Raw genomic sequence first — 20,999 nt, forward strand, 5'->3', positions numbered from 1 at the left:
GAGCATGGAGAGGATAAAATCCGACTCCAAAACGACCTGGAAAAACTTAAGGAGGCATACCTTCATCTACAGGATGAGAACAAACAGTTAAAAAATTGTCTTCAATTCCACGTTCAGAAATCAAGGTGGCTACGACAGTCGCTAGCAAAAGTCGAGAAACAGAGCCTTTCAATAGTGAAGATTATGGGGCAGTTACAAAACGCTCTACAATAGATTCTAAACAAATGTAAATCGAGCAATACGTTTAATATAATTGGTTCTATTTTATTAAGATTATTCGCTCAGGGAAGAAATGGTAGATAGAAGGATATTAATTTGGTGCATATTAGTAGCCTACTTAGGAACCTTTGTAGTAGTAACAACGATCAACAGTTTTACCACTGCGACCGTCGTGCTCACCACTATCTAAAGGAATAGGAAAGACTTAGGGTGAGCTAAGCGCTCGCCAAGGCGCTAGGGTTTGTAGTATCCCGAATCCCGATATTTCATTTTAAACATCACTCGCAGCGAATCGCAGGATACAAAACCATGTACATATTTGTCACGTGAATTAAGGCGCAGCAGTTGACAAGTCACCATGCATACGGGTTGTTCCCAAATACATCAACCGCCCACACTCCCACTGCTTAGCGAACTCGGACTCGCTGTTGCTCTATGACACTCTATGTTTTCAGACGGACTGGGAAATATATAATTTGAGGTAACATTCGCCATGGCCGCAACTCGATGCCATCCATTGAGACCAAGTCGTACGACATCGCTCATTCAACGTTTAGCGGACTCTGACTGCAGCCCGGAGGAAAAGAGAGCCTTAGGAGCATGGACGAGATGCATGATTTACATCTTCGAACGCAACCCGAAACTCTACACGGCGGAAGCCGCCGCTATATCGTTAATTGTCACCAATAAGGAGTACCACTCCCTCATATCGGCCTTTGCAAATACCATTATCCAAGGTACCACAGATGGCGATATTCTTGATTCAAATCTACTTATGAACTTCGGGTATGCACTCCGTCGTGCTCCGACTGTTTTATCTGCGGAGAACGCCAAACTTGGATCAGTGCTTGATAGCCTCAAAAGACGGTTGGATAAAGCAGGAGATCGGGCTGAGTGGGAAACACAGTATCAGTTGGTCTGCATGCTGTCGACTATCTTGGACGCTATGGTTGACATTCAGATTGCTGGACTGGATCGAGAGGAATTACATGAACCGCTACTGCGACAGCTTAAAGCCCTGAAAGTTAGTCAGGAACCTCGTCTGGCCCAGGCTGCTGGTTATGCATACCAAGCTTTACGCTATGTGCCGGACAATGAAGGCCCTTACCAAGCACTTCTGCGCCATAGCTGGACACTCATTCAGGCGACAGCAAAAATAAGCGGCGCAGTTCCAGCGATGGACCCTATGAGAATTATTGATGCTACGTCCGAACTGATGAAAATGTTCTCTCTCTTTAAGTCTCTGATTGAGGCGGCTCAAGACGTGCATGATGCATCCCAAATCATAAAGAATAATGTGGTAGAAAGCATGGGAAACTTATCGAAACTAAAAGGCTGGTACATGGCTCTTCGATATACCAGAATGTTGATTGACGCGAAGGACTTTCAAATGCTGCAAGATTTTATCCAGCAAAGGCGCTGTGGCGATGAAGAGCCGTTCTGGTGCGGCTTGTATGCCCAGCTTGAACAAACCTGGGTAACTGGAGATGAAGCCATCAGGGGTCAAGTTGTAGATTTCATAAATCGAACTCTCCCTCAGAGAGGATTAAAATATCAGCATGTTCGAAAATGGATTCGGCTGATCGCTGATACACTTGGTCAGTCTCAGTGGAAAGATATTGCTTCCGAAAGACACCATTGCTGGAGGCGTTGGCGGAATAAGGAAGACCAGCGCAGTCCACAACCGTTTAACGTACAACAAGTAAATGTGAAGGCGCTTCCAGGTGAACTATTAGAGGAAGCATGGTCCAAGTGTGAGGATGCCCAGAGATTCTATGCCGACATGCAGATACGCGAATATTATAGACAAGGACGGCAACTTGAAATTCGACGCCTTTCTGGAAGTCTGCTGGACATGGACCAGTGTTATATCAATCTTGCTGTCATAGAGCATTCACGGGGGGATGACAAAGACCGGTTAGATAACACAAAGACGGAACAAAGACAATCTGCATTTACCCTTTTCAACCGCTTGAAGGTCCAGACACCCAACACAGATAAGAGTGTGACATTACCTAAATTATTCGACGAGCGTAAAAGTCCGGATGGCACTATGGCTAGACCCAAGCGGATCCTGATTCGAGGACGTGCGGGGGTAGGGAAAACAACATTGTGCAAAAAGATCGTCCACGACTTTCTCTATGCTCGATTATGGGCGGAATACTTCGACCGCATTCTGTGGATGCCTCTACGTAGACTCAAAGGGACATTAAGCTTGGACAAGCTGCTTGAGGAATATCTTGCCTTGGAGAGCGATCGGGACTGCCTAGTTTTGGCGCTGCGCAAAACGATATTCGATCCGATCGATAAAAGGACCTTATTACTCCTTGACGGCCTTGATGAAATCTGCGGAGAACGACAGGATCCCGGAATCGATCTAGCTGAAAAGTTGACAAGCCTGTTGAATCGGCCGAATGTTATTATCACATCTCGGCCATATGCAGTGAATCTGCCCGACCTTAATCCATTTGATCTAGAATTGGAAACAGTTGGATTTCTCCCAGCCCAAGTCCAAGAGTATGTAACCAAAGTTGTGAAAAACAGAGCTATGGCGGAAGGGATCCAGGCATTTATTGACAGCCATTGGCTGATTCAAGGACTGGTTCAGATTCCAATACAGCTAGACGCACTATGCTACAGTTGGCACAATGACTTGAGATCTGGAGGTGTACCTAAGACCATGACTGCGCTTTACCAATCCATCGAGTTAAAATTGTGGAAGAAGGATATCTTGCAACTAGGGAAAAAGAAGGATGGACGGTTGTTCAGCGAAGCTGAAGTCCAAAAGTTACGAACCCGGTCGCAGATCAAACCCCCGATAAATAATGAGCTCGAATTGCTCGAGTTCCTTGCATTTACTGGCCTAGTGAACGATATTATCGAGTTCGATCAAGACGTCCGCGATAAAGTATATGAGCAGTCTCACCTTTCAGAGATGTCAGATAACACCCTTGACAAAGTCTCATTTCTGCGCACATCAGATCCTTCTTCCGAGCATGAAAACCGGGGATACCATTTCCTCCATCTGACCTTCCAAGAATTCTTCGCAGCTCATTATTTTGCCCGCCACTGGATATCTAAAAAACCACTGCTCTATCTCAGATTCAGCTCTGTACATCAGCAAAGTGAAAAGCAAATTCCACCTGAGAAGTTCCTACAGCAAGAAAAGTATAGTGGGCGCTATGACATATTCTGGCGATTTGTGGTGGGACTGCTCTCAGCTGAAGGTGAGGAACAACTGTGCAGGCTTTTTGAACAGATAGAGGACGAGCCCCGCGACTTGCTGGGACCAGCACATCAACGGCTTCTTATACATTGCTTCAGCGAGGTGGCTCGCTTGGAGAGCAGAGTTCGCTTAGAGCACTATCGCGCGGAGATGGAGTATCAATGTCAACAATGGTCTCTCCATGAGTATAAGCTCCTTAAAAAAATGTATCTCTGTCGTGAAAGGGAGTTTCCCGAGCAAGTCTTGGTGAAAATGCTTAAAATGGAGTTAGGTGATGCTAGAGCTGATATCCTTCGAGCTTTGGATAATCGATCACCCCTCCCACCAAATCTTCTGGAGTTGATATGTACATTTTTATGTGAAAATACGGATGACGATGTCAGGCGGGCTGCAGCTGAGACTTTAGGCCGGCAATCCTCCTTGTCGGAGAGCATCCTCCAAGCCCTAGTATCTCGATTGGAAGATACGGATAACAATGTCAGGTGGGCTGCAGCTGAGGCTTTGGGCCGGCAATCCTCCTTCTCGGAGAGTGTTCTCCAAGCCCTAATGTCTCAATTGGAACATACCAATAAAGATGTCAGGCAGGCTGCAGCTGAGACTTTAGGCCGGCAATCCTCCTTGTCGGAGAGCATCCTCCAAGCCCTAGTGTCCCGATTGGAACATACCAATAACAATGTCAGGTCGGCTGCGGCTGGGGCTTTACGCCGGCAATCCTCCTTGTTGGAGAGCATCCTCCAAGCCCTAGTGTCCCGGTTGGAACATACCAATCACGATGTCAGGTCGGCTGCAGCTGGGGCTTTAGGCCGGCAATCCTCCCTGTCGGAGAGCGTCCTCCAAACCCTAGTGTCCCGATTAGAAGATACCGATCAATCTGTCAGGTCGGCTGCAGCTAATGCTTTAGGCCGGCAATCCTCCCTGTCGGAGAGCATCCTCCAAGCCCTAGTGTCCCGATTAGAAGATACCGATCAATCTGTCAGGTTGGCTGCAGCTCACGCTTTAGACAGGCAATCCTCCTTGTCTGAAAGCATCCTCCAAGCCCTAGTGTCCCTATTGGAACATACCAATAACAATGTCAGGTGGGCTGCAGTTCACGCTTTAGGGGGGCAATCCTCCTTGTCAGAGAGCGTCCTCCAAGTCCTAGTGTCACGATTAGAAGATATCGATAACAATATTAGGTCGGCTGCAGCTTACGCTTTAGGCCAGCAATCCTCCTTGTCGGAGAGCGTCCTCCAAGCCCTAGTGTCCCGATTGGAAGATACCAATAACAATGTTAGGTGGGCCACAGCTAATGCTTTAGGGAAGCGCTCCTCCTTGTCAGAGAGCATCCTCCAAGTCCTAGTGTCCCGATTGGAAGATACCGATCAATCTGTCAGTTGGGCCATAGCAGACATGGCTTTAGGCCACCAATCCTCGTTGTCGGAGAGCATCCTCCAAGCCCTAGTGTCCCGATTAGAAGATACCAATAACGATGTCAGGGTGCTTGCAGCTGCGGTTTTAAGTTGGCAATCCTCCCTGCCGGAGAGTATTCTCCAAGCCCTAGTGTCTGTATTGGAACATATGGATCCATATGTCACGCAGCCTGTAACTCAGGCTTTAGGCCAGCAATCCTCCCTGTCTGAGAGTGTTCTCCAAGCTCTTATCTCTCGATTGGAACATACCGATCAATCTGTTAGGTGGGCTGCAGTTAAGGCTTTAGGCCAGCAATCCTCCTTGTCGGAGAGCGTCCTCCAAGCCCTAATGTCTCGATTGGAAGATACCGATCAAAAAGTCAGGTCGGCTACCATTCAGGCTTTAGGCGGGCATGACAGCTTTTATTCCAAGCTTCCTAGCTTGCATACCCAGAGTCTACATAGTTTATATGAAATCTGGGTGAAAAAAAGTATTCAGGAGCAATTCTGCTGCTACATACATGATGGAAGCATATATATTGATACACTGGATAAGCGAAGAGAAACTCCCTTGTATTTAGCGAAAGATGATATCGTCAAAGCTTTTATAACAGCGGCGTCTGAAATGGGAAGCCCTAGCTTTGGTATGAACAAACATTTTGAGAGATAGAGTTCTTATTCAACTTCCATCGAATTAGGTATAGCATGATTCTGTGCATCAGACCAGTACTATTATTTCCTACTAATTTCTTTCTTGAAAGGGGGTGTGGGAAGTAGGTAAATTTATGTACGATTTATGTTAGCCACCGCCACGCGTGGCAAAATATGACCAAGGTTTACAGTTTTCAATGTAAATCAATGCATTCACTATCTGGCAATCTGTAACAAACAACAAATACATCTATTAGACCACTGGCGGCTTAATGTTGCTTCTCATAAGGTCTTAGAGGGATACTTCCGCTTTGGTGGCCTCCTTTGGGAGTGGACAGTTTTCCTAGACCACTTACAGCAAGCTTTCGGTGGCCACAAGCACCGGATTTCCCTGAGGCTCTATCTGTATAAAAGCTGACGAGCCTCTTTGCGACAGAGTTGACTCTTGATGGCTCCGGCTGCCCTCCGCTGGATGCTGTCTCGCTTTGAGCAGGGGTATCTTGAGATATCGCTGTAGATTGGTATCTGAAATCCAAGTCTGTCAGGGTAACAATCGGATACTGTGGCTTTGTTCCAGTCATGGCTTCTCGGTATTGGCCATCCTGCGCAATGGCTAGTTGATACAGTAAAACGTCAACTTGAAATTCGGTCAAGCTGTCCATTATATGCCGAAAACCCTCGCGAGCACGTGGTATTGGTGACCGATGATGAGGAATATTCTTGACTTCTGTTATAGCACCAACCCAGAACTGGTCCGGGCAGGAAGGGAATTCCGTATAGCTTCTCTGCTTCACGTTGGAGATTATACAAGGATGTAGATATCTTCCATTCTGGTTTATTACTACTGCCTTTAGGTTCGATCCCAGGCTCGACTTGAGACTCGAATCCTGACTCAGCTTCAGACTCGGTATCAGACCCGGATGCAGGGTCAGATTCCGACCCGGATTCATACGCAGCTTGGAGAGATCTGGACTTGGGTACATATCCCTGCTTAGGCCTATTATCAGGCGCTCTGAATTCCCTCTTTTTCTACTGTTTTCCAGGTATGCTTTGGCAATATTCCGTAAATTACTCCTATTTAATATTCCAAAAGTCTGGCCAGCCAAACTTTGTAACAGCATCCTTCAATCTGTCCTGCACTTTCCGGAATTTCCTTAAGTGGTGAGCCTTATTATTGTAGGCAGCAGCAGCATCTCGAAGCTGATCACATAATTCAAAGAACAAATTTAGATTAACCGGCCTATCAATCGGCCATATCTTGTCTTTAACATTTTTAGCTTGAATTTGAGCGTTCAAAGACTGAAGTTGCTTGATTATCGGGTAGACTTGATCATCCGGTGGACTCCCAAGGAGTAATGCAATCAATGGGGTTGTAGTATTATACTGCTCAGAGTAAAGTGACATAGAGTGGAAATTCTTTTAAGTCTGTTTAACAAAGACTGCTTTGGCATACAGTAACACAAGGCCCGTCCTAAGAAAATTTAAATATTTTAAAGCTACTCTTGCTACAGTACTGCTGCTGTTAAAAGCGGCATTTAATTTCGAAAGGGGCCTTTTCCTCCACCCAAAATACTACTTCTGCTGCTCAGTTCAAAGACCATATTTGTACCAAGTAAACAAATAATTACGTGAAGAACTGCCAGTACAACAGAACAAGTTTCTAAATATACCGCCTCAGAGCGTCCTCCTTAGACTTCGTTTTCGCAGATTTTGGACTCTTCCTCGACCTTTCATTAGATTCTGACTCGCTTTCATTAGGTGTATCGGATACTGTTCCAGAATCTCTCTTAGACTTGCTAGTAGCTTTGTGATGCTTTTCATAGTGTCTTTCTGCTTGTGGGATTTGTCAGACACATTTTGCTTTCCTTGTATTTTGACTCTTTTGTCGATGATTTCTTGGACTTGCTCGTAGAATTCTAATAGTCCTCGGATGATGAATCTTCGTGTTTAATTTGTTAGACAAATTTTGTTTTTCTGTCTCTTTCTTATTTGATTTATCAGACGACTTACCCGATGGTTTTTCGGAGAATTTTTTTTTTTTTTTTTTTAGATTAGACGAGGAATGTTCCCTGTCCTTTTTTCGGGTGCTCTGTTCTTCTTAGATCGGCAGATATGTAAGTCCGTCATCTGTTTAAAAGACCAGGCCTCGCTTTTTATATTATTATGTCTTGGTTCCCTGGGGGCACCAGGTACGCCTTTGGATGTTATGACGTCTAGTGTTTCAGTTAGCACTTTTCTCGATGTAGATTTCTTCTTCTCCTTTCGTCCCTACCGTTGTTCTAAAGTAGACTCCTCTGGAGAAGACTCCTCTTGAACCGGAATTTTTTTATGCTTTGATTTCTTGGCAGCATCAAGCATGTCTTTTGACGCTGTGGCGACTAGTATTCTTCAGATTCTGATAATCTAGAAGCCTGGAAATATTCAGAATGGGCATTCTCGAGCTCTGATAATCCAAAAAGTTAAGTATATTTGAAGTCTATTTCCTCAAACTTTACTTCCGGATACTCTTCCTTAACTTTTCTTCTATGATCTCCAGCGGTTGTCTGTCCCGTAGAGCTCAGGGGGTTAGGTAATATGCCCCTATAAGTGCTTTTATTTCTCTAATATATATTTTTTATAGCGCCCGCTTGGACGTATTTTAGCTGCTTCCTAGTTACTACTTTGTGATAATCTCCCTCTTGTTTAATTGCTATTTGATAAATCGGGGCACCTAGTTCAATAGGGTCACCCCATAGATAAAAGAGAGACAATCTTAAGACTGTGTACACAGTTTTAAGACTGCCAAATCCAGCGACCGTCGGTCCAGCGCACATTCACATAAGTTTCTGGCTACAAGCCTTTAGTGTAGGTAAAAAAACAAATGTTGGTTTATTATTATATTCAGAATCCACCCCTAAGTGATAAGGCCAATTTATTTTATATTATCCCTGCTGCTATACTTTGCATACTTGGAGGAGCGCTGTTTCCTAGGTATTTTCCTGTGCGCCAGAAATTACTAAGGAAGATAGGCTCTCTGTAAAGAGCTGGGGCCCGTTTAACGCCTCGGGCCTATGGTCCCTGTTGTCCCCGTTGTCCCTATTGTCCCTATTGTCCCTATTGTCCCTATTGCCCCTATTGCCCCTATTGATCCCGTTGTCCCTCGGTGATATTAAGGACCTGCCATATTCGGTATGGTCACATGGACTCACTTAGACACCCATCTAGATAGTCAGCTCGCCCGGAGCCCCCTGAATTGAAGAGAATTGTGCCTCGCGAACAGTAGATAAGAACCCACTCTTCTCCCTCTTCGCTTTTTATTTCCTTCCTCCTAGCGATTCCTCTTTGTGTATATCTAGTCATTAAATAGCAAGGCATTTCGCCCCTTTACAATATTTAATTCTTATAATTGTCTACTATCTAATATATTATTATCACTTTTAAACTAAACTTGGAAACATGGAGCTTCAAAAACCAAATCTACAGTAAGATACATGTAATGCCAAGAACTATCGATGATTATTTGTATTATCGATAACTGGCCTACTATAGAATGCATTATGGACGGTTATTGAATCCATACTAATCCATACCGAATATTAGTGGAAATCGGTATTTTTCAGTCAGCTGAATACGCGTATGAGCTAGTATCACCGATCATAATCATAATATTAATATGCATTGAAGAATGAGCCCTCTAAGGTCTCTAACTATCTGAATCTATCTGGGAGAGCTGGATAAAAAAGGTGAAAAACAAAAGGAATAAAGTCGGACCGAGAGGATGCTGAATAACGGGTAATATTGGCCACCTTGGTCGACAGTATTTTAGGAAAACCAGCCTGACTGTTACAGACGGAGAAGTGACATTTGCACTCTGCATTCCATGAATGCAAGGGTTGGGACTGAATTAGTTTCATAGGATTAAAGAAGACTGACATTCATGCACCATTATCTGGTAAATCTATCTCTGTTCGATGTTGCCTTTGCAAATGCCTTGGGCCAACAGAAAGAATTGAGATTTTCATCGTAACCAAGTGGCGCTATCCTATTGCATTAATACCGCCCGGAGATGCAAGGGTGCCCTAATATGCAAACAACAGCTGGCAATTTCTTGCCAGCAGTACCCTTAAATATGTGACCGAGATCTAATTTTCCTTTCAGTTCTAGTAAATCCTAATCCTTGCAAAGTAAATGCGTCAAGCTCATTCTGTCTCCTGAGTTCAGCCTTCCTCTCATCCGTAACTAGCGTCGGAAAGACAGCCAGTGTATACGGCCTGACCAGCACAAAGATTATTCGAAATCTGTTTAATTTTTCTTCGGTCTATATATTCTTGCACCTTGCTTCAAATCTCAGCGAGTCTAGTGCACTTTGCACTAGTTAATTTACTTACTCATCATTCGGTATCTTTACCCGCTTCCAGGAGGTATTCTATTGTGGCTCCACTGCCAAAATGTGGAGTCTAGTTGAGTGGGACAGACAGCTTGATCTCTGGTTCAGCGATGGGAAGCCCATCGACGCCCAGCGACCCATTGATGACCTCGGAGGGCGTGGAGGTTTATCCCCTCGTTTGATTGTGCGTAATCTTGGGTTTCTTGATTTGACTGAGATAACTTTGCCTACGACGGTAGCACTCGATGCCAACGGCTCCATTCTGAGATCTATGCCAGACTCCGAGAGAACTTGCCATATAGGTGATCGAGCCTATAAAACGGAAACAACGCATCTTGAGCTATCTCTCCAAATAGAGGAAGATGGCAGTTTTACCTTGAGTATAATCCGACCTGAAGAAAATGAGTTAGCCAGTGATGGAGAAGGCATGCTTTTCCCCATCTATCCGAGAAATCCCCAAAGCACTTGGTCAGTCCAGGGCGGTATTGACTTTCCATACAGAATACATATACGTTCACATGCCAAGCCCTAGTGTGTCAGGGAGGCTCAAGACAATTCCAATGATATTGCTGGACGATGTTTCTTTCATTAAAACCATGATAGGGCAGAAATACGTGCCGTATCAAAATGTGCCCAGACCATATGGAAAGCCAATCGAAGAGATAGAAGCGCTCGGCAAAATGCTATTCCCCTTCTCGAATCACAGCTTTGAGCTTGCAGTGTGTGTATACGATTGGACAACAGGGTCATTTGCCCGCAGTGTCTTGTTCAAAATCTTCGAATACACAGGCATCGCAAAAACACCATTCCCCATCGATCTAGGCAGTATTGCCAAGCAAATCTATACGAGTGATTGGGGCACATATAACCCAAGAGACAAGGACTACATGAACTCCTTCATGATGAAACCAGCTGAGTCGCTGGCTGATGTCCTAATACAGCTTGGAAATGTTGCAACTAAGCTCCACAAATTGAGCGATATTCAAAATCGTTTGCTGTCTGCGGCGGTACAATCACTTCCACGAACATCAGTTATCTCACGGCCACAGCTATACAGTGGCCAATTAGATATGCGTCAACTCGGGCTTGATCATTTTGGCATTGAGTTTCTCGAGTGTCATCTCAACAAAGGCCCTGTAGACGAACCGCTTAGCATTCCGTTCGCGACCTTCATGGAAAGCCACGTTACTACTGGGAAAACTTTAACCACGAAGGCCGTCTGGAGTGCCACGGACACAATGGACATGGCCATGAAATATTCCAATGGAATCCTGTTGATTTTTAACCCCCCACAAGGCTCTTTGGTATGGGACGGGGTGACTTTCATAACGCCTCTGTCAGCAAATGAGGCATTGATGGAATATGCATTCCTCCCAAGGACTCAATTTGAGGTGCAGTCAGTTCATTGTGCTAAAATTATGACCAAAGAGGTTGTGGTTATTACCCTACAGCAATTACACACTGGCAGTGGTGCACAAGTGGCAAAAATTGACTGTCGAGAGTAAACTAACGACTAGGGGTACCCGGGAAGACAGTATCCTTGAGGAATCAGGTTTAATTATTTGATACCTAGGCATTCTTATGTTCCTTTTTGGTTATTTGAAGATCTCTATTATAAGATATGACATCGGACGGTTGGAGATGGTTTCCCCACTTTCGGTTCTGCGCTATCCCCACGCTCCTGCAACTCAAAGCCATAGACTTGAAGCTGTTCCCAAGTCACGTAGAAATATAGATTATAATTTCAAGCTTTTACCAGGTAGCTATGTCACAGGCTGAACCTGTAACATACTATAAAGGGCGCTAGGTGCGACTGATCGAAGATCAGTCGTCTTGTACCTTTTTATATGGTCAAGTGGTTTTATCTCTACTAGCGCAGAGACAACCAAACCATCACAAGCTATGGAATATATCACCACGTGTTTATTCAAAAGAACGCTTGATGAAAATGTCAGAGCAAGTGAGTTATATTTAGTGAATAGTGCAGCTTCTCACAGTGTGATAAGAATCTCTATACGGTTTCAGTATTGTACGGAATACGGGATGTTGCGCTTGACAAGAAATAGTGTACGATTAATACGTAGATAATACAGAATCGAATGGACTATGGGGCTATATTATTGATTTAACCACTTGGTTAGCTTAATAAATCAACCCCTATTTCTACCTTTGACTTTAAGCTCTTTTTGTTATGGATCCAAGTAGACACCAGGATAGAAGGCCATACCACCCCACCATAAAAAAGATACAAGTTGACTGATCAGTTGATCAGTCATATATAACCACAAAGGCCCTTCTGAGTATCATTACTAGGGCTCATCTCATAACACTTTTAGCCCTTATAACATCCTACGGAAGTAAGCTTATCCTTCCTAATCAGGTACTTATATAGCTATTTAAACAGGCTATTTTTATAGTTCAAAGCCTTTTTATAATCTGCTGTCAGGGCTCCTTCTACTTATAATACCTGTAAGACGGCGCTTCGGATAAGATACCCACTACGTATATATTATATTCCGTAATATGCCCTCTATCTATAATTCCTCCATGTTATATGCACGCAAAGTGTTAATTAATCTGAATATAGAGTTGAAAGCACCGGCGGACATATCGGCGAAACCCTTATAGCACACTTAACATGTTAAGAATCTGGACGCAGTCCTACGCAGTAAAGAATAATGTCATGGGTTCTCTGTGGTCTTTTCTTTATCACAACTCAAACGATTCCGTGTCTGACAATTCAGATATCAAGGGTGTAAAAAGTCCACAGAAGTCCCAGCAGGTCTCTTGACGATGAGTCTGATATGAGCGTCATTTATTCAGAGACCGTGCTCAAAGCCTTCCAGGACTGTCTAACATCCTGGGCAATAAAGATGGTATCATCTGGGACTTGGTCACGAATGGCACCATCGATGAGGGAAAGTCTGGTTCTTGGACGACAGATATGCATCACGACGTTGTCAAGATGTTTTTGAATATGGCAAGAATGAAATCTGAAATAATTCGAAAGACAAGGCTTCCAAGTACGCACAGTGGCTGCGGAGTGCCAGTGATAAATCTCTCAAGGTATCGTACTCTCCTATCGTTGTTTACTACATTCCATGCTAAGATCATATAGGTCACCGCACTATGCGAGAAGGAAAGAAAGCCAGTTGTGTGGATACATAGAAGAAATCATCCAAAGATTCCAAACAGGTCAAAATCTGGCGAAAAGACGTCAAAGACGCTTTGAACTCCACGCATGTCGTCAGCTCGAAGAAAGCAGCCACTGGAATGCCCCGACTGGCATTAATGAACAAAGAAGAGAACAACGAGCGTAAGGACTTCAATAGACACATGTTCCCTAACCGAGTCACTGGTTCAAACTTCTTCCGCTCGTATCTAGGGCAGCTTGGACGCATATCCGGGCATCCCCGAGTGGCAGATAAACTAAAGGAACGACTACCGACGTTGGACCAAAGCCTGATGACAGTCAAGAAGGATATTAAGCGGCTAAGTCAACAGCAGTTTACTCTTGTAATCTATCAGCATTTCCTGTGATGCCTCGGAGAATATAAGTTTAAATCGAAGCACGAAGCCGTCTGGGGCACCCTCATGAAAGCCATCACCTGCATGGCTCAACTGTAGATATACGTGCGAAACCTGGCCAACTTCGTCAAGGTCGAAGCCATGGTGCGATCCGCGGAAGAGACTCATCCGGAGATATTTGCCAAGCAGGCAGAGCCTAATATTGGAAAACTGCTGCAGGGGTTGTCAAACGAGTATGACAGATATACGATGATTTTATTTCATCGCTTATGCAGGTCCTGTTCGACGCCTTGGCGAGTTGCCTCTCGCTTGAATTCTTCGAGTAGCTGTCATCTATGATCAAGTTAATAGCGGCCATATCAGCCCTGGGTTTAATTTGAATCTGAGGGCCATCTCAGCAAGCACACGTCTGGGCTATAGGAAACTGGATCAAATTGAGGCTCGGGCGCCTGAGGCACAAGATCGTATCAGAGCGTCGATTGGGAAGGTATATCATACACATGTAGTGCCTGTTTATAAACACAACCGTGCTAACTAAGGTCCAGAGAATTGATCAATCAGTCCGAGTCCATAATTCCCGGGATCGCGTCCACTCGGAATGCCTTGGACTCGCCATTAATCCCTCAGCTGCCAGCGAACCAGAAAAAGGCCCTCGTCATAGGCATCCGGAAAGGCTTTGAGGGTTCCCATCACCAAGATTGACGAGGGAAATGCAAGAATACGACTCACCCGGTGAATCTAGGTGTGTGCAGGAGGCTTCTATTTCTCTACGTATAGCTAAAATAGCTATATGATTCAATCATAAGGTTGATCAACAGGATCTAGATGATGTATATTGATACGTATGTCATAACAAGGTTCCCCGCATTTCGGGGGAAACCTTATTATGAGACACAACCAAACATGATCAACAAACATACTACACCATGTCTTACAGGCAAATTATAATCTACCGACTGACTCGTATGGCCAATCAAGAGAATATGGCCAAAATCACTCATACAACATGCTGTACAGTCATGATCTAATATACTATACTGGCCAATCAGGATCTTCATGGCTAGCCGATTCATCCGCTGAAAAACAGCATGAAATCAGGCATAAATACCTTGTGGTTTTCTAGCTATTTAAAAAAGAGGCAAGCAATTCAATCAATTCACACGTCATAACAATCTTCCTTCTTGCTCACCATAGTGAGCCATCTTCCTATTCGCCCTACCTCCTGGCAGCTTGCCAAGAGTTATTCCGAAACATCCAGGTTGAAATTTCAAAAAGGGAGGCGTCTGTGATGATCGTTGCTGCCTGAAATGGGTCGTGCTTGTATATGTCTAGGACTGATGACGCGGCTTGTCGTATTGCAAAGAATGCGTGGTTTTGTTGATTGGGAAAAAAATGACAGCCAAGGACACATGGCAGGGGAGAAGGGTTCCATTTTTCCATGGCTGGAAAGCGACTTGGATTTGAGACCTTAGATTTATTCCAGTTCCCAACATGGAAGCCCAGGGGGGACGATTATCTGCCAAGCTCACTGCCACCACGAATATTTAACATACTTCTCAAAGATATTTTCAGTCCTGCACTAAGCCTCTTAGAACAGGCATGGAGTGGACAGTAGACTGGGAGTGTGTGCTGTATTTAAGGAAGAATGTAGCCCACTCTAGCGTTCAATTTAACTCACAATTAAACGATCAATTCTATTCTATTAGAGCTAGTACTCCTCACAGTTCGGCTTGATAATCTTTTCTCAATTTGCTATGTGCCACCATTAAAAATGCTACCTTTGTTTGTATTCATACTTTTGTTTGGTACTACAATTGCCGTGACGGCCACGAAGCCATCGAGTATGGAGATGGAAAAGAGGAACGCAGAAACTTGTTGTGGAATGACACCTTGTATTCCTGAGCGATGTAATGAACCTGGAACACCTACTACCTATGGAGATGGACCACCAACTGCTACGGATTATGGAGATCGTCGACCAAAGCCTGCACCTCCTGAAAATTGCAAGTACAAAGATCCTAATAAAGCTTGTTGCGAAAAATGGGTAAGCCATCACTCCTAGATGGGTTGATACAACTGCTATGGTACAGCGCTCATGGGGTGGATGATGATGGATAGTATCAAGAATTTCCGGACAAAGATAAATGGGCTTGGGGACGAGCAATTTGTTGGTATAATTGTGATGAAATAGGAAGGTGTAGCGGATGTTATAAACCTTATTCTTCCAATGGAAAGTGTCGATTGGATGATTGGGGACCTTAGGTAAGATATCACTCCTAGATGGATTGAAATAGGTACTATGATGCAGTTCTAACAAGATGAAAGATGGATACAGACAGCCGCTAAATCAGTCTGACAACTTAAACAACTCTCTGCTTTTTGTCAATCAATTCGTCCTTCTCAATTCAATTCAATTTGTTCCCCTTAGAACAGATTCCCCATCTGTGCATACTAGCAGTAGTAGGAGTAGTATTCATACACTGACCTCTCGCCTAGGCGATATGCAAGTGACCACTATTCTAGATACATGAATGTAATTCCATTGTGATGTTCCAAAGCTTCCTGAGGGCGAATTTGGAGCCTCGCCTGGTAGGCCTGTGATTGTTTCCACTTCCTCACCACCTTGCAGTAAGGGGGGAGGCTTAATACCATTATGGGAATAACCAAAGCCATTTCAAATATGAAACCAAGAAACAAAAAGATACAAAGAAGTATTTCTTTCGGAATTTTGCAACTCTCTCAACAAGAGGGCTTGAGATATGTAACCGTTCGAATAGCACATCTCGAGCGAAGGTGTTGGATTGTGCATACTAGCGTACAGTAACATGCAACATCTCCTTCCCTTTCCAAGACATATAGATTTATTTGTCGTAGTTTCGGGACTCGAAGATGAACAGGACAATATCATATTTCGGTTCGTATTCGTACCAAATACGAAGAATTTCCATAACTTTCCGGTGAAGGGGTTATCTCTGACTTGACTTTCAACGGCGCCTTGGAGATGTGCTCGTCGAATCCGGCAGCAAACGGCACGTCGTTTTCCACACCCGCCATCCGATCAGGCGTCCCCGGAGGGTGTGGCTGGAGATTGGAGATCTATCGTATCTTCAGGAGAAAGTCCAGAAGTTGCCTCCTCCTCGGGCTCCACGGTCGCGATCTGCTCTCCTTTCCGTCTCCTGAATCACATCTCCACAATCTCGATAGTGACACAGACATCCATGCATCAGGGAGCTTTCCAACATTCCAATCCATCCTATCCCTGATAGCTTCGACTATTTTGCATTCTTGAACTGATATTTTACCCACCTCTGAGGCTCCATGCCAAGATGCAACCACGCCTGCACTACGACATGTCGCCTGGGAGAAAAGCGAAGAGGTCGCCGATGGCTGGGTTCGCCAGTTTTTTTTTTTGAACCCGACATCCTACAATTGGTTGGCTTGGTCAGACACCATAGTCCTGGTGATGCTGTTGAATTCAGTTTTCTGGAGAGAAACGCATACAATATCTTTTTCCAGATAAAGTACAAGAATGCAAACAATGCTATAATATGTTTCCCCCAGCCAGGTGCCACCATGTTTCCTCAAGAGAAAGTCCGCAATGAAGTCGCTATTATGCGATGCATTTACAATCAGACTTTAACTCCCGTTCCTTTTGTCTACCACTGGGGGACAAAGAAGGAGAGCCCTCTGGAATTAAGTCCCTTTATTACTATGGACTATGTTGACCATAATACAAATATGTATGATGCTCTTAACACACCTGGGTGCCCAAAAAAAGACCGTGGAATTCTTAACCCGGATATTAGTGAGGCAAAATTAGACGCTCTTTACAGAGGGGTCGCAAGTATTTTGCTTCAGCTTGCTCGACCATCTCTACCCCGGATAGGCTCACTAGACCAGGTTGACGATTTCACCTGGAAGGTGACACATAGACCTCTATCAATGCTTATGAATAATCTGATTCAACTGGGATCCTTACCACAATTAAAACTACCAACCACAATATTCGACACCGCGTCCTATACTTTGAAACCCTAGCAGAGCTGCACATCGCTCACCTCATGAATCAGCGCAATGATGCAATTGACTCAGCCGAAGACTGTCGACGCAAGCTTGTTGCTCGATATCTTTTCCACAAACTCGCCCGAGAACATCGTCTAACAAAGCAGTGGGCGTCTTTCGATAAAGGCCTGTTCAAACTTTGGTGCGATGATTTCCGCCCAGCTAACATCCTCATGGACGAGGGGCTGAAAATCGCCGGAGTTGTAGACTAGGATTTTACATATGCTGCCCCAGTCAAATTCTCCTTTGCGCCACCTTGGTGGCTTTTAATTGAAAAGCCTGAATACTGGCCTCGAGGTCTTGTCGCTGGTGTAGCGAGTATGAACGACGCCTTCAAACCTTTCTCAGCGCGATGAAATACCAAGAGGACAAGGCAATTGAATAGGGCTGGCTAAAGAGTACACAGCGGCTCTCTGGCCCGATGCAAGATAGCTGGGAGAGTGGAGACTTCTGGATTGCGTATGCGGCAAGGAATAACTTTGCCTTTGACTTAATATACTGGCACAAGATTGACCAGCTATTCTTTCAGCCGACCTCTTCTTCCATCGACGATGTTTGGAAGCAGAGACTTGATTTCTTGGAGCTTGAAGAGAGAGCTGATATCGTGTATTGGTAAGACTCCGCCATCCTCATCCCAGTTGTATATGCTATAATCAATCCTAGGCCGAAGCATTAAATGGACAGACCCAGTTGAATAAATTCGAACAGTGGTTTAGAGAAGACGAGACAGTTATCAACATTGCGCAGGATCTAACGGGCTATGATGATACCGATACAGATGCTCGCATTGGTGAAAACTTTGATCTGTAACTCTAGGTTATAATTCTCCGCTCACTATACTTCGATCAAGGGTGATAGGAAGCACTAGACATGCTCGATCTTTATACTCGTTGGACTTTTCATGTGATTTTAAATTCTATTGTAAATAACGGAATATCAGATACTACAGAGTAATCTATTGAAATGACAACAAATGATTCCGTAACTATTCAATTCTGCTTCTCTCAGTTTTTATCACTCTAAAATTCTAACAGCCTACGTAGAGGCTATGGACGTCTATAGCATATATCTATGCCTTTATATCGTATTTCCGCTGGAATTGGCCATCCACCTGCACTAAATAATACGTCCCCGAAGCGAGGGCATCGACGCTGCCTTTAGGCGTGAAGTCTTTCCGTCCGTATGCCTGTTCCCTCAGTTGACACATCTGCGGTTGTTAATAGATAAAAATAACAAATAAAAGAAGAAGCAGGAAGAGAAGGAAAAAAACTCACCTCATTATAAACCTCCGGGTTCACTGACATCCTCCCCCGCAACCTCGAATACAGATCTATCTTTTGCGCAATCAAGCTAGTATCCCCACGAACCCGCAGCGTGAGCAACGTACTGGCAAGTCCACCTCCATAACTATACACTCCAATACGTTTACTTAGCAACTGATCGCTAGCAACGTTGCTCACCAAGCTAACCAGTCCTGCCCACACACTTGCCGTGTACATGTTTCCGCAATGACTGGGCACTGTCAACGACGGCTTCACGCGCAGAGCGAACCTCTCCTCCGCGAGACCCATGAATACTTTCTCGATCCTCTTGTCGCTCAATGTGCTCTCCACGTCCATGGCTAGATACTCCCCAGGGACAGAATCGAATCCCTCCGGCTGGTCTAGGTAATCGTCGAAGAGTAACCGGGCATAACTCTTAGCCACAAGCTTGCAGTTTGGTGCATGAAAGATGAAGAAATCAAACATGTCAATCCCCACATCCACGTCCTTCTTCTTGTCTTGGACTTTTTGCTTGTACCGCTGGTAACATCCATCCAACGCCTCCGTGTAGCATTTATTAGAAAAATGTCCGTTAACGAGAGGATACTCAGATTTAAAATCAGCCTTGTAGAAGTCATACACATGACGCATAAACGATGCGCGCACTGGCTCCACCACTAGTGGTGCATTAGGCCCAATCAGCATGGCGATACACCCTGCGCCGCCAGTGGGACGCGCCGCCGGTGTATCATATATTGAGATATCTCCCGCGACGACGATGGCGTCGCGTCCGTCCCACGAGGACGACTCGATCCAGTTCACAGCATTCAGGAGAGCGCTGGTCCCGCCATAGCAGGCGTTGTAGGTGTCGATGCCTTCAATGTCTGGGTTGTCGCTGAATAGCTGCATCAGTACCGATTTGCAGGACTTGGCTTTGTCCAGGATTGTCTCGGTGCCGACTTCGAGGCGGCCAATGGATCGTGTGTCGATGTTGTATTTGCGTAGTAGTGAGGAGACCGTTGTGAGGGCCAGGGAATACAAGTCTAATATGTTAGCTTATCTGTCTGTTGAGGGGTTTGGATCGCAATGGTTACCTTCGCGATCGTCGCAGAAACTCATGTTAGTCTGGCCCAGTCCAATGGTGAATTTTCCGGTGCTAGCGCCGAGATATGTCTCCAGTTCGGGCTGGGGTACATACTGCGCATGTTAGTCAATCATCATCTACACTGCTCCATTATAGAAGTACGTAAGAAGGATAGGAAAGAATAAACTTACACGACTGGGGAAATAAATCTCCATGGCTTTGATGCCAACATTCTCAGCGCGCGATGCCATATTGTATCGTGGAGTACGAAGAGTATAGAGTTTTTGAGAGAGAAAAAGAAGAATAAGACACCGGTAGGGATCACAAATAATCCCCTTTATACCAGCACAGCCCCAGGATTGTGTGTTGTGGGTTAGGCCCCAGTGCTCCTGTCTACCGTGTATATCGGAGAATACCTCGACAGGGTTTCAATGGGGCAAGTAGCGCCGTTTTAAAGAGTACAGCTGCATTAATTAGGAACTAGAGTCGATCTAGATACGAGATAGGCATGATGGTCCACTGGGTTGAAGGGCGAAAAGAAATTCCGCATCGGGTAGAAGATGAAGCATCTCAGATACCGGTATTCCACGCTAGATGGAATAATACCCGAAAATCATAACAAGCTCGAAATGTCATCTTCAAAAAATCCTGGTCACTCTTTTGGACGGCCACACGGGCTGAGCATCGAGATTATTATGATGTACAAAGTGGCAGGTAGTATTCATATGTGTTCGTCTGCTTTTTCGTTTTTAATTCGGTACTTAAACTGAATCATTACCTTCTATGTTAACGAAAACACATCTGAACCTTTAGATTCGCATGTTAAGCACTACCGTCACTATTCTATTCACTTTCAGTAAAGTCCAATACCAAGGATAGATATTTCAATCCCAGTGGGCTGTGGTATTTCGAAGGTTTCCAGGAAACGGCCCGAGTTGAATATGCACTTTCAATCCAATTTTATGTATCCAGTTCATTTCGTCAAAATCTAATAATGCAGTCTTCTTCCTACCATTGAAATATAAACAATAAAGCGCTCTTATACTGGCCTCATCATACCCATCGTCGTTGGAATCGGCCACTAGACGGTCTGGGAAGAGGGCAAATGTCAGAAAGGGCTCCGCGCCTCGATTACCAACCCTCTGGTAACTGAGCATGGTAGACTTTTGGATCATTTTGGTCACAAATTTCTAGTTGACCCCAAAGTCAAGTT

At 44.6% G+C, this 20,999-nt stretch overlaps 6 protein-coding genes across 6 annotated transcripts; 4 read left to right on the plus strand and 2 right to left on the minus strand.

The window, feature by feature from the left end:
- Positions 1-712: 712 nt before the first annotated feature.
- Positions 713-5,503, plus strand: ATNIH1004_011464 (uncharacterized protein; the record flags this gene model as incomplete). The annotated part of the gene is made up of 1 exon (XM_033576026.1): positions 713-5,503. One exon carries the CDS (start codon positions 713-715, stop codon positions 5,501-5,503), a length of 4,791 nt encoding a protein of 1,596 aa, XP_033421881.1.
- A 250-nt stretch (positions 5,504-5,753) lies between these two features.
- Positions 5,754-6,467, minus strand: ATNIH1004_011465 (uncharacterized protein; the record flags this gene model as incomplete). Its single annotated transcript, XM_033576027.1, has 1 exon — positions 5,754-6,467. One exon carries the CDS (start codon positions 6,465-6,467, stop codon positions 5,754-5,756), a length of 714 nt encoding a protein of 237 aa, XP_033421882.1.
- A 3,444-nt stretch (positions 6,468-9,911) lies between these two features.
- Positions 9,912-11,355, plus strand: ATNIH1004_011466 (uncharacterized protein; the record flags this gene model as incomplete). The annotated part of the gene is made up of 2 exons (XM_033576028.1): positions 9,912-10,318; positions 10,383-11,355. 2 exons carry the CDS (start codon positions 9,912-9,914, stop codon positions 11,353-11,355), a joined length of 1,380 nt encoding a protein of 459 aa, XP_033421883.1.
- A 1,768-nt stretch (positions 11,356-13,123) lies between these two features.
- On the plus strand, positions 13,124-14,080 carry ATNIH1004_011467 (uncharacterized protein; the record flags this gene model as incomplete). The annotated part of the gene is made up of 3 exons (XM_033576029.1): positions 13,124-13,366; positions 13,478-13,611; positions 13,924-14,080. 3 exons carry the CDS (start codon positions 13,124-13,126, stop codon positions 14,078-14,080), a joined length of 534 nt encoding a protein of 177 aa, XP_033421884.1.
- Positions 14,081-17,439: 3,359 nt separating this feature from the next.
- ATNIH1004_011468 (uncharacterized protein) lies at positions 17,440-18,250 on the plus strand (the record flags this gene model as incomplete). The annotated part of the gene is made up of 3 exons (XM_033576030.1): positions 17,440-17,643; positions 17,847-18,044; positions 18,104-18,250. The coding sequence occupies 3 exons, from the start codon at positions 17,440-17,442 to the stop codon at positions 18,248-18,250; spliced, it is 549 nt and encodes a 182-aa protein (XP_033421885.1).
- A 259-nt stretch (positions 18,251-18,509) lies between these two features.
- On the minus strand, positions 18,510-20,037 carry erg13A (putative hydroxymethylglutaryl-CoA synthase; the record flags this gene model as incomplete). The annotated part of the gene is made up of 4 exons (XM_033576031.1): positions 18,510-18,647; positions 18,715-19,745; positions 19,797-19,899; positions 19,978-20,037. The coding sequence occupies 4 exons, from the start codon at positions 20,035-20,037 to the stop codon at positions 18,510-18,512; spliced, it is 1,332 nt and encodes a 443-aa protein (XP_033421886.1).
- Between the last annotated feature and the right edge of the window lie 962 nt (positions 20,038-20,999).

This window comes from Aspergillus tanneri (assembly GCF_003426965.1).
Source record: "Aspergillus tanneri strain NIH1004 chromosome Unknown AapTan_8_pilon_pilon_pilon, whole genome shotgun sequence".
Taxonomy (NCBI): Eukaryota; Fungi; Ascomycota; class Eurotiomycetes; order Eurotiales; family Aspergillaceae; genus Aspergillus; species Aspergillus tanneri.